We start from the raw sequence: 14,067 nt of genomic DNA on the forward strand, positions 1-14,067 counted from the left end.
GTTGGAATCAGTATATCCATAAATCTATTTTAAACCTAGCTTATCTTATGTCTGTGATTCCTCTATCTTAAAAAATGGGGGGAATGGTGAAATAATTGCCAAGCCAGCTATCATCAGCACTCTCTAATTAGAGAGGAAAGTATGTCATCTTCCTTATTCTTAACCTTTCAAAGTTACATGACAAGAGTGATCTTTCCTTTTAGCAAGACTACTCTTGATATCACTGAATTTGTGTATTAAGACAAGAGATTTAGAAATAATTTGTTAAAAGAACACATGTCATACCTCACTGCAGTGTTTACATTGATGACTTCTTCATGTGCTACATTCATTATGGTACAGCCTAATATTTACATTAAGATTATTCTTTTTAAAGCATTTGAAATCATCTTACTTGATCCTTAATACAAGTCTGTGAGGTGGTGATTTGTAAGTCCAAATCCAGAAGTCATTGAGTTCTTCCTTTTTTTTTTTTTTAAAAAAAAAGGTGCATTTTCTAGGTTAAGTGATTAGGTTCAAGTCACCCAAACCAGTTAGTGAAAAGCTAGAAGTAGACTGTGGTCTTTTGACCCTAAAAAAGCTGGTCTATCAGACTTAAAGGATTGAAATGAGCTTATCAGTCAATCAACATGTCAGCCAAGTATTTTCTTAAGCCTCTGCAGGGTCCTTAACATTGTCCTAACCCCTGCCACTTGAGATACAGAAAAAACATTTAACATGATTGCTGCCTACAAATATCTTACTTTTCAAATTATTCCCTATGTAAAGGGCTTGAATGGGACATAAAGTAGGGAAAGAGTAGAGGAAGAAAGGAAAAGGCAAAAGATCTCATTTTTGCAGAAAAAGTAAGAAAAGAGATGATTACCAGTAGGTCCCATCCACTTCTCAGGTATGAAATATACAAAAACTTAGAGATAATGTTGAAAAAATAATAATAGCAGTAATAACAAAAGCTAGGGAACAGTACAGTATGCTGGTTAAACAGTACTTGGAATGTGTAGTGAGTCTAACCATGGCAGTGTCTCAGAAGATATATCTGTAATCTACTTCTTGGGACTTGGGAATGTGACCTTTTTTGGGGAAAGGTTCTTCGCAAATGTGTAAGTCTTAAGACATGGACATGTCTTCAGACATGGATCCCACTCTGTTTCTGCTTATACTATGATCCTGAGATTTCAGATTATTTTTATTTAAATTATATTAAGATTGGTGTGTCTGTTGATCATACCTAAAATAAAAATTGCAGTTGGCCAATCAAAAGCCTTTTCTTTATGAACATATAATGAACACCCTCACCTTTGATGAGATGTGTCAATATCTCAAGATTTCTTTTCAGTCTATCATGAAGTGCTTGTTTTATACTCCTTTTTCTGCATGTTAGCATTTTGGTTCATAGCTGTTGATATCCTTTTGACTTTCAATAAGACCCATTCAGAATTTTTTAAATTAAAGTTTTATACTAGCAATCCTAAGTTTTATTTGTCTTTCTTCTCTCCTTTAAAAATATATCTTTATTAATGCTACATGTTTCATTGTATCTGTCCTTTCACTCATAATTTTAATCAGCTACCTTCAACCATATACTACTTAAAGACATGGTGCTAAGGACTAAAAGGAATGCAAAAATAAATCAGGTATGGACTTTGTCTTTTAGAGATTTTGATCTGATAAGCATCTTGAAGTACAAATATTTGAGAAAAACCTTCCAAACATGGCAGTAAAACAAGTTAGAGAGTTATAAGTACCATAAGTCTTTCCAAACCAATTACTGGGAGAGTTAGACAACCACACAGAGTTCCCAGGCAGCAATGCCCTTCAATGGAGAAGTCTTGTGGGATCAGAGAGGCACCTATGTAAGAGAGAGTGTGCCCGAAACACTGGCAATAGACATCTCTGAGGGATCAGATGGAGGAACACGTTCCATTTTTAGCTGCTTCAAATGGCTCGTTTCCTTTCTTGAGCACTGATGTCTGCTGCTGAATGATTCGTTTTCTCATTCACTTACCGGCAGATGGATGGAGTCGATGCCATTTCTTGAGGCACTTGTTCTCCCACTCTTCCTCCTTGCCATCCACCTCAAGATAACCCTGCTTTAACTTTTGCACTCTCAGCAGCAACTCTCTCTTTCTCCACATCCAAGGGTTAAGCTGGTCTCTTCCCAGCAGGTGTCATTGCTTATAAAGGAAGCTGAATTGACATGCAGAACTCTTGTTATATAAATACAGCCCGGTGTTGTTATGCCCATTTAACAGCAAAGATACTTGAGATTCAGAGGGAGTCACTTCCTTTAGGTTGTGCTGTGCTAAGTTGCTTCAGTTGTGTCTGACTCTTTGCAGTCCTGTGGACAGTAGCCCACCAGGCTCCTCTGTCCATGGGATTCTCCAGGCAAGAATGCTGGAGTGGGTGGCCATGCCCTCTTCCAGGGGATCTTCTGGACCCACGGATCAAACTCGCATCGCTTATATCTCTTGTATTGGCAGATGGGTTCTTTACCAGTGGCTTCACCTGGGAAGCCCCTTCCTTTAGGTTATATATTGCCAAAAAGTTCATTTGGATTTTTCTGTTGTTTAATGAAACAACTAAGACTCATCCTGCTATTAAATGGACATGTTTGCTTTTACAGCGCATACTGAGATTCAAATGTTTTACCATGGAGGAGCAGAAAAAAAACCTAAAATTCTGGAGATGGATGTAGGGATAGAGAGAAGAAGAATACTTTCTCCTAAGAATCTGGTTTATGTCAAGTGTGTTTTAGACAGATGACAGAGATATCACTTAATTCTAACCTTAAGAGGAATTACTGTCTCCATTTTCACCAATGAGACAAATGAGGCTTAGATTATGTTCATTTATTAATATAAATGAACTAGCATTTATTAAGCAGTCATTGTAGTAGATATTGTTATACACATTTCATTTAAAACTCAACCACAGATCTGTGTGAAAAGTATCACTATTTACATTTTACAGAGGAAGAAACTAACATTCAGAGAGACTATGAGATTTTCTTGATGCTAACTCTTCTATCATTACTTTTATAACATTTTTGCCTCTCGTTGTCTTTATTTTTCCCTAAAATTCCAGTTATCTTAATATTTTACTTTATGTACTGATTCCATTTTTTTGTTACATTTACCCTCAACTATTTAGCTCTAAATTCTGGTAAATTCCTTCAACTTTGTCTTCAAAATCTTTATTGAGCTTATTATATGGTCAAACATGTTTTCATTTCCCAAGATCTTTTATTGTTTCTGATGTTTTTTAAAAATATTCTCTTCTTGTTTTATGGCTATAATTATCTCAAATCTCTCTGCATATATTAATTAGAGCTTGAAAATATCTTTCCTATATTATCTTTGGAATTAACCACTGTATTTATTTGGAATTTCCTTTTTCAAGATGTTGATTTTCTAAAATTTTGGTCATCTTAGCTCTCTTTGTTGTTAAGGACTTTTGTTCAGTGACTATTATCTGTCTTATATAGAATGGAGACATCGGCTAATTCACAAAGGTAAACGGTTTAAACTCTCTTTTCTACTATATATGTAGCTCTGTGTTTTCACCAGGCTGTTCTCTGAAGGGGGACGGCCACCTGGGAGCTCTGTGTGTCAACAAACAATGTCACTTCGTAAGCTTATGTTTAGGGAGTGCTGATACACAGAATGTCCTTTTAATGCTAGAATGAGTTTCTTCTCTGGGTTCTAACACCCTCATCATAAGTACCAGCTTGTCCCAGACAGATGGTTGAATTTCTTTAGAAAACAGTTGTCCAGTTCCTGCCTGGGGGTACACACAGGGCAGCCAGTTGGTTTGGGTCAAAGGAGGTGGAAGAAAGGATAGGGAGCTGACCAGAGCAGATGCTCCGAAACTAGTCTTTCAATGAATCACTGCCTTCTGCCCACTACCCATTCATGATTTCCATTATTTGCTGAGGAATACTGTGGATCTTTCCAGGGGTTCTGTTGGAAAGACGTGTTTCCAGGTGATGGGACAAGACAAATCTTTTGCATATTCTAGACTTCAGATTCCTCCAGCTTCTTTTATTTAATAAGTTGTTCTCATACATTAGATTTTTCTAGAGGAAACTTGCTGGCACTTCTCCTAACAAAGACTCCTACCCCATTTTTCTGTTTTCCTGGGTATATTCTTCTTTGAACTTCTTGCTATCATTTTGATGAAGTGTTGGGAAATGGAGGAAGCTAAACCCTGAGCTCATCTTTATCTTTCTGAACTAAAGTAAGTTTAAGATGACAATAGGTAACACTTGAAAATCAATGAAAAAAATGCTTAATTTTGGTTTAAACAATTGGGGCTTCTACTAAGATTTTAAGTAAGGGAGCAAGAGTAGTATGGTAGTGGAAGCTTATTTTAGACCCCTGAATTAAGTGGCTGAAGCTCTGACATATGAACTTAGATAGAACTGCCCTTAATAACATATAACAACACTTCAAGGGAATGTATACTAACATTATTTTTTTTTTCTCCACTATGTGTTATGTGGGAGTGGGGGCAATGCCTTTCTAAGTAAATTCCTATGTGTAACATAAATGTTTATTCTTCTGAACTTGACCATTTTTTGCAAATATTTATGCAAATTCCCAGGTGCACTTTAAAATACCAAATAAAAGGCAAGAGGCACAAAAAATATATTCAGGAACCTCAACTGAAGCAAAGCTGTCAAAAAGTGTGTCGAAAAGAAACGAAAGTTACTATAACTTTTTTTTTTCCTGCTATCTGTGGTTTAAACCACACAGTCCAATTTTTTTTTAAACAGAAATAAAGCAACTGTTGAAATTTTTGGATACATCTTTATATTTTATCAAATTATTAAAGACTCTATAGTGTGTAACATCTTTGTGCTTTGTCAGTCATCTTTGCAACCCCATGGACTGTAGTCCCCCAGGCCTACCTGTCCATCACCAACTCCCAGAGCCTACTCAAACTCTCATCCATTGAGTCGGTGATGCCATCCAACCATCTCATCCTCTGTCATCCCCTTTTCCTCCTGCCTTCAATCTTTCCCAGCATCAGGGTCTTTTCCAATGAGTCATTTCTTTGCATCAGGTGGCCAAAGTATTGGAGTTTCAGCTTCACTATCAGTCCTTCCAATGGATATCCAGGACTGATTTCCTTTAGGATGGACTGGTTGGATCTCCTTGTGGTCCAAGGGACTCTCAAGGGTCTTCTCCAACACCACAGTTCAAACGCATCAATTCTTCAGCGATCAGCTTTCTTTATGATCCAATTTCTTTATGGATCTCACATCCATACATGACTACTGGAACATATTTAGGCTCTATTAAATCAAAGTGACTATCTTTAGGTAAAGTTTGGTATGCGTGTATGCTCAGTTGCTTCAGTCGTGAACGACTTTTTGCTACCTATGGACTGTAACCCCCCAGGCTCCTCTGTCCGTGAGATTCTTCAGGCAAGAATACTAGAATGGGTTGTGGTGCTCTCTTCCAAGGGACCTTCCTGACCCAGGAATTGAACCCATATCTCCTGCATTTTCTTCATTGAAGGCAGTTTCTTTATCCACTGAGCCATACCTGTTAGTAATAAGCTAACACAATTTTTTTCCCAGTACTACTCTTAAACATATCAATTTTATTTAAATCCTGAAAAAGAGAAACTCATGCAATCTTTTGGTCTTGTCTTGTGAGAATCATATGAAAGTGGATTAAAGTATTCATCATGCATCACGGTAATCAAGTTAGATTGTAAGATGCCATATTGGAGATAAAGATTTAAAATGATAATAGAAATGATTTTTAATGTTTGTTGTATATTTTATTAATAATTTTCCTTCAGGTAATTTTCTTTATGCATGGAGTCAGTAAGTTGATTTCCATCAACCAGACAGTCTTATACTCTTTAAGATCAGAAGGCTGCCTTAAGCACATTCACCTTGGCAGCTGATCTTGGCATTCAGGGTCATGTAATTCCCGAGTGAAGATGAGTCAGAATGCTCTCTTTTTATACTACATGAGAGCCATGTTCACAGCAAGCATAAAAAATTAATAAATGAATGAATGAAACAAATGAGTAACCTATTTGTGGAGGAGGAGGTACACTGTCATTAGGAATGATTAATTAGGTCTCAAAATAACTGTTTCTTTGTGGTGCTTCCTAGTTGTTTAAAATTAAAAACAGAAAAATAATCACTAGCTTCTTTGACATTTTGGTCTCACTCAAATATCATCTTATGACAGTAACATTTCAATTACCTCATGAGATTACAAAATTATTCACCTCATCAGGCTCACAGAATACCGATTTTGTGACTTGACTTACCATATTCCTTCCTAAATGTGCTTTGTCTTTTATAGTCTCTCAGCTAGAGTCAGCCCTGTCAGAGCCTTTCAAGGTAGAAACCTGGAAATCATCCCCGTCACATCCAGTTTTCACCTCTTACATGATTCATTCATTGGACCCACCAGGCACTGTCCCAGGTGATGGGTTCGAAGCAGTGATCAAAATAGACATTGCCTCTGTTTTCACAGAGCTTGCATTCTAGTAGGAGAAGATGAAATAGACAAATAGGTGTGCCGGCTGTTCAGTGGAGAGAAGTACTGTGAAGAAAAAAGAAGCAAGAAAAGAGACGGAAAGCTATAGAACGTCATCCTTCTCATCCTCCCTTGATTCAGAGCTCCCGACCCTCTCTCAGAGGAGGGCAGCAATAGTCTTCCTACTTCATTACATCTGCCCTGTGCTGTGCTTAGCTGCTCGGTTGTGTCCGACTCTGAGAGCCCATGGATGCTAGCCCACCAGGCTCCTCTGTCAAGGAGATTCTCCAGGCAAGAATACTGGAGTGAGTTGCCATGCCCTCTTCCAGGGGATCTTTCCAACCCAGGGATCGACCCCACATCTCTCCCATTGCAGGTGGAGTCTTTACCAGCTGAGCCACCAGGGAAGCCCTGATGGATGTTTAGCCTGTCTAGAACAGTAGTAGTCAGATCTTTTCAATTTCCTCCTTAAATTTTTCAGTGTTTTGTCACCTTTAAGAAAAAGCCTCAGCTCCTTTCCATAACATACTGACCTTCTGAGATCTTGCCACCACCTTTGTTTCTAGCCTCATTGTTTCAGCCTCTCTGTCCTATATTGTCTAGCAGTTTCTTATAGTTCCTACAATAGACATCAGAGATGTTTTGTGTGCATGTCTTTGATCTTGTTGCATTCATAATGGTAGCTAATCTGTTCCAGTGTTTACCACGTATTGCTGTGCTCACTGCCTAGGAGGTCACCCCTACTCCTTCACCTGCCTGATATCACTTCATTCTGTAATACTTTTATCCATGAAACCTTCTGAGATGTATTTTCCCTGCCCTATTAAATGCATATCAATTTCAAAAGCTCCTATAATGCCCAGTGCTTCTTTGCCACTGCAATTGCATACTGGATTGTAATAATCTTTCTGTGACTCCTTTACTCCTATTAGGACCTGCTTGAGAGCAAGGGCCATATTTTCCTTTGTTCTGTCTACTCCGTGTCTAGCATAGTCCTTGGTCCATATTAGGAATGCAGGGCTTGCTTGTTAAATGAATGAATGAATGAGTCAGTGACATTTCAAAGATCTAAAATCTAGGCATCAAGGAAGTTCTGAAATATAGAGCAGGGGGAAGACCAAGGAGAAGAAAAATGTTCAGGAATCCTGAGAAGCCAAAAAGAGTAATAGTACTCACAAAGCCATGCAGTAAATACACGAGAAACAACAGCAATGGCACCAAGCCATCAATAGCTCTCATTTTATTGATGAATAAAAACATACACAAGGGAAAGCACTTTACAAATAAGACAATAAATATCAAGGTGATTACTAAGTAGAAGCATTTAGAGGATAGCATTGTATATAAGGCAATACTTATGACAAAACGCAAAAGGTATTCATGCAGAAGAGAAATACAGATCAGAACTGGAATGGGAGTTGTGGTTTAAACAGGATTCAATGATGGCCAGACCAGAGAGATGCTGAGACAGAGGGATTGTTCAGACAAGAGAGACAACATTACTGAGGGCTTAAATGAAGGAGCAAGCAGCAGCAGTCGAAGAGGAAGGTTAAAAACCAAAACTGAATCCTTAATGGAACCTGGCTGCAAATAAGCATTTCCACAGTAGTCCTGCCTCTAGGAACAATCCGTGGGCGTGGAGGCTACAATTGAGTTTCTCAAGGAAATCTATCAGGCAGTGTAGGCATGGTCCCCTAGCCAGCACAAAAATTAGAGAGAAGCTACATGCACACATGACATATGCTTGAGATATTTGTCTTGATTTAAAAAAAAATCTTTATAACAAGAATGCCTTAATTTGTATTGCAAATCTGTTAGGTTTTGTAATTCAGAAGCCCACTGCCTAGGAGGACACCACTACCCCAACTAATATTATTAGGGTAATGTAATTCAGACAAAGATTATGTTCAAGTATCTTTTGCCAAACTGGTGTGAATTTTCATATTCATACAATTATCTTAAATGATGTTTAGCTCCTAATTAGGCTCTGGGAATATACTAGTGAAATAAACACATGTAGAAAAAACTGGAGACAATTCAAAGTCCACAGACAGTAGAATGGATAAATAACTTGTGATGGGCTAAGAGATGGCATGCCATAAGCACTGGAAATGAGGTAATATTACTTGTAAAAAACTGAATGAACCCCTCAAATATATAACTGAATGAAATTTATAAGAATGATTAAAGAATAAACTCAGCATCATTCCAGTTATTTAAACATGTGATATAAGAAAATAGCAAATGTTATTTACAGATTAATATATGAGGAAAAGTAAGGCAATTATTTTTTTAAATTAGCTACTGGTTACCTCTTGGAGGGCTTCCCAGGTGGCCCGGTGGTAGAGAATCTGCTTGCCAATGCAGGAGATGCAGGAGACCAGCCCAGGGGTCGCAAAGAGTCTGACGCGATTGAGCACATGCCTCTTGGAGGAAGGGGGGAGACTCCACATGGAGAGGTTTCTAGGGAATATAAAGATTTTGGTTACATTTACCTTTAACTGGTGGTGGAATCATGGCATTTATTTTATCTTTATCTATACACTACACACACATATTATATATAATGTATATATAACATAATTAACATATCTTTACATTATATACATATCTTTATATATGTGTGATAATGTTCATAATTTTTCTTAATGATGAAACACTTTTATCTATGGAAGGTCCCATGTTAGTTGGTCTGCATGTGAATCAGAAGTTTCAAAATGCGTGTGAATTCTCCATGACTCTGCCTGCACCTGATGGGCTAAGTGAACTGTCACAAAGCTAACAGCGTTATTTCAGTCAGCCTGGCAATTGATACCAATCATCGCAGCTGACTTTTCCACCTAGCAATCTGTGCCAATTGTTAACGTGAGTGAAGTGAGCCAATTGCTTGAGACCAGGTTTTATTAACTTATATTAAAATTTAGCCTTAGACAGATTGGAGAATTAAAAGGGCAAACCAAAAGTGCCACAAGGAATCTAGAATATTTTGAAGCCAGTGCTTTCATTTTAAAACAGAAACCTTTATTCAGAATGATTGGAAATCAAAAGCCTATTCGAGTGCACATCATTTCTGGCAATTGTATAATTCATAAATAGACAAATGGCTTATGAAATGCAGTGAAAAAAACATACTCCTAAGGAGGTATCATCCATGCCAAGTTTACTGCTGAGATCATAAACCAGTGACAATAGGGGTTAATAATAGAAATGTTGGTAGTCCTCTACTTATAATAGAACAAACAGCGCTACTATAATTACAATTTTCTTTCTCCCCCTGTTATATAGAAATGAATCAATATCCAAGTAGAGAAAGGATAAAAATGTCTTCAATAATTTAAACTGCTCTTCAAAGGAATTGGCTTCTTAGGTCTGCAAAGTCAATTGTATCATTCAAAATTATTACAAGGTTATTTATCAAATAGTGTAAATTAAAATTTGTTTTGACCTATTGAGGCTATTTTATGTGATTTTCAACTAGAGACTGAATAATCATGAACAATTTCGTTTTCTTTACCAAGTTACTTTAAAAAAGAATCAATATGTTATTTTGATGGATGTTTAGAAGAGTCAGCTCTTCATGTGATCTCTCACTAAGTTATGCCAACACCAAGCCAAGTATATATGGATACTCCTTGCTTGGCTTGTTATTAATTAGGTCCAGGGAAACATTTGATCAGTGCTTGTAGCAATAACTCATACATCTTGCATGGACTATTATTATTTCCAAGAAAAATAACAGTCAATCTGATTGAACTTTAACAGAACTATGTTATAGGATAAGTCAGTAAAATTGAGGATGTATACAAATGAGAAATGTGTATTTTCCATATAACCAGAAATTCAACTGGGTTAAAAAAAATACTTGGAATGTGATCTAAGTTAAAACAGTAGTGAGTCTAAATTCCATGTGGTGCTTTGTTTCTTATTTTCTTTACTATTATCTTCAAGAAAATTAGAGATACCAAGGGAATATTTCATTCAAAGAGGAGCACAATAAAGGAAAGAAATGGTATGGATCTAACGGAAGCAGAAGATATTAAGAAGAGATGGCAAGAATACACAGAAGAACTACACAAAAAAGATCTTAATGACCTAGATAACTATGATGGTGTGATCACTCACCTAGAGCAAGACAGCCTGGAATGCAAAACCTGAGCTATTTCAAACCCTAAAAGATAATGCTGTGAAAGTGCTGCACTCAATATGCCAGCAAATTCGGAAAACTCAGCAGTGGCCACAGGACTGGAAAAGGTCAGTGTTCATTCCAATCCCAAAGAAAGACAATGCCAAAGAATGTCCAAACTATCACACAATTGCATTCATCTCACATGCTAACAAAGTAATGTTTAAAATTCTCCAAGCTAGGCTTCAACAGTATGTGAACTACAAAATTCCAGATGTTCAAGCTGGACTTAGAAAGGGCAGAGGAACCAGAGATTAAATTGCCAACATCCACTGGACCATAGAAAAAGCAAGAGAATTCCAGAAAAACATCTACTTCTGTTTCACTGACTACGCCAAAGCCTTTGACTGTGTGGATCACAACAAACCACGGGAAAGTCTTAAAGAGACGGGAATACTAAACCACTGTACCTGCCTCCTGAGAAATCTGTATGCAGATCAAGAAGCAACAGTTAGAACCAGACATGGAACAATGCACTGGTTCCAAATTGGAAAAGGAGTACATCAAAGCTATATATTGTCACCCTGCTTGTTTTACTTATATGCAGAGTACATCATGCACAACACTGGGCTGGATGAAGCACAAGCTGGAATCAAGATTGCGGGGAGAAATATCAATAACCTCAGATACGCAGATGACACCACCCTTATGGCAGAAAGCAAGAGGAACTTAAGAGCCCCTTGATGAAGGTGAAACAAGAGAGTGAAAAAGCTGGTTTAAAACTCAGCATTCAAACAATGAAGATCATGACATCTGGTCCCATCGCTTCATGGCAAATAAATGGGGAAACAATAGAAACAGTGAGAGACTATTTTCTTGGGCTCCAAAATCACTGCAGATGGTGACTGCAGTCATGAAATTAAAAGATGCTTGCTTCTTGGAAGAAAAGCTGTGGCAAACCTAGATAGCAGATTAAAAAGCGGAGACATTACTTTGCTGACAAAGGTCCATCTAGTCAAAGCTATGGTTTTTCCAGTAGTCATGTATGAATGTAAGAGTTGAACCATAAAGAAAGCTGAGCACTAAAGAACTGATGCTTTTGAACTGTGGTGTTCGAGAAGATCTTGAGAGTTCTTTGGACTGCAAGGAGATCAAACCAGTCAATCCTAAAGGAAATCAACTCTGAATATTCTTTGAAAGGACTGATGCTGAAGCTGAGGCTCCAATAATTTGGCCCCCTGATGCGAAGAGCTGACGCATTATAAAAGACCCTGATGCTGGGAAAGATTGAAGACAGGAGGAGAAGAGGAGAGCAGAGGATGAGATGGTTGGATGGCATCACCAACTCAATGGACATGAGTTTAAGCAAGCTCTGGGACAGCTCCAGGGAAGCCTGGCATGCTGCAGTCCGTGGGGTCACAAAGAGTTGGACACAACAGAGTGATTAAAGAACAACAATCTGTGTTTGCAGGAGGAACTTACATGAAATATTGCTGAAATTTTGCATTAAGGAAATCTTTTGAGAGAAGAGTCATATTTGCAAACCTACATAATGAATTTGTTGAGATTGAGTTCAAAGATGAAAATTAAAGTTGAAGAAGGAAGCAAGTTTTGACTTTTTGTTTATCTACTTCTGCTTTTTCTTTCAATGAGTATTTCATTTCTGTTTTCAGATGCAGCAACACTATTTTGAGGAATAGTGCTTATTGACATTCTCATCTTTCCATTTAGTCCTTGATCTGATTAGCTAATTTTTTCCCACTTATTATTCTGTTATGTTTCTGCCCTAGGATTCCCTGTTCATCTTTCTCTTACTCTTTAGTTCTCCCCACTCTTGGCCACCAACTGTACTCACAGGAGCCCTGGCTCACCTCTGAATTGTCTGTGATGGTAGGTATGGGACTCGGTTACTCTAAAGCTCATTTCACTCATTTCTAAGAGTCTCAGGTAAAGGTATGTTTCTGAAATAAATGTGAAAACTCTCAGAATGCCTCTCAAATTCATTTAGCTTGCAAACTACATCATGACTGCATGGCTAATAATACAAAGAGAAAGGTAGCAGTGATCTTGGACCCAAAGTATTCTTTTAAGTGCTTCCTGTTTCATCTCCTTAACTTTTCTCATGGCCCTATGAGATACGTATTATTTCTATTTTTATTTTATAGATACGGAAACTGAGATTCCACGAGTTTAAGTGTTTTACACTAGGGCTTAGAGTCTCCAGAGCCCACTCATCCAGCCAGTTATGCAGATTCTCCAAATACCTGTACATTAACATATTAAAACATTCAATAAGATGAATGAAAAAAGCCAATACACTTTCCAACTTCAATGTAACTGACTCTTGTCTTCCTGAATGTTTTGTCCATATTGAATAATGAATAACCACAGCTTCTACCTCTTTGTGACTGAAATAATTTTCTAGTCTTAGGCTCCATTTCGCTGCAGATGGTAGTCAATTTTACCAAGTCGATCTTGCTATCTCTCTTAGAGACATATTCTATTTATGGTCTAACACAAACCTACCATCTTGTCAAATTCTCAGCTTTGACTGGAAAAAAATCAACTTCCTGACATTCTCTTCCAGCTGCACTTTTGAAGAATCTCCTCATACATTTGAAAGAAACGAAGAAACTATCTTTTAAGTGCACTTTTCTCGTTTCTACCACCAAGCTAAGATGAGGATTCACTTTGCTCAAATTGTTTTCTGGACCAAAGTTTATTATTTCACCTTTGTTGATATGTTTACTATTTTTCTCTTTATTCCTGCTCCCCAAAATAAATTTATATGTTGGCTTCTTAACAAACTCTTACTCTGTGTATATTTATGTAGAACTTTAGACTTCTTTGTTCTAACATCTATATAACGATACTAAGATTGTTATATATTTATTCTTATTACTCTTACTCTATTATTACTGTGCATTTTCTGACCAGCATAATATCTTATAATTCATTTTTATGAAATTGAGCCTTATCATAGTCTTTAAATTTTAGAGTTCTATAGGAAGTCATCGTGTCTTCTAAAGTTCTGTGCATTCTATATTGATGAGCACAGTGCTAAATGCTGTAGCATTTAGATAATAAAGATTAAAGAAGCATTATAGATGCTTCAGGGCTTCCCTGGTGGCTCAGATAGTAAAGAATCCGCTTGCAGTGAGGGAGACCTGAGTTCAATCCCTCGGTTGGGAAGATCCTCTGGAGAAGGAAATGACAACCATCTCCAGTATTCTTGCCTGGAGAATCCCATGGACAGAGGAGCCTGGCGGGCTATAGTCCATGGGGTGACAAAGAGTCAGACATGACTGAGTGGCTAAGCACAGCACATAGATGCTTCAGCTCAGTCTCTTCATTTCACACAAAAAGAAGCTGAGGTGTATACATCAGAAATCTGGATTAACAGCATTATTTTCTCATTCACACACTTACTCATTATTT

At 37.5% G+C, this 14,067-nt stretch overlaps 1 protein-coding gene across 1 annotated transcript in view; it reads right to left on the bottom strand.

The window, feature by feature from the left end:
• The window catches only part of LOC145516220 (uncharacterized), a 282,964-nt gene that overhangs the window by 15,749 nt on the left and 253,148 nt on the right, over positions 1–14,067 (bottom strand). The window contains exons 4-5 of the mRNA XM_081517335.1: positions 8,819–8,969; positions 6,295–6,572 (exon numbers count right to left, since the gene is read on the bottom strand). Of these exons, the coding sequence (XP_081373461.1) occupies positions 6,498–6,572; positions 8,819–8,969 (226 nt within the window). The 3' untranslated portion in view covers positions 6,295–6,497. The remainder of the gene's footprint in view (positions 1–6,294; positions 6,573–8,818; positions 8,970–14,067) is intronic.

This window comes from Giraffa tippelskirchi, chromosome 8 (assembly GCF_054371585.1).
Source record: "Giraffa tippelskirchi isolate mGirTip1 chromosome 8, T2T-mGirTip1v1.2.pri, whole genome shotgun sequence".
Classification (NCBI taxonomy): Eukaryota; Metazoa; Chordata; class Mammalia; order Artiodactyla; family Giraffidae; genus Giraffa; species Giraffa tippelskirchi.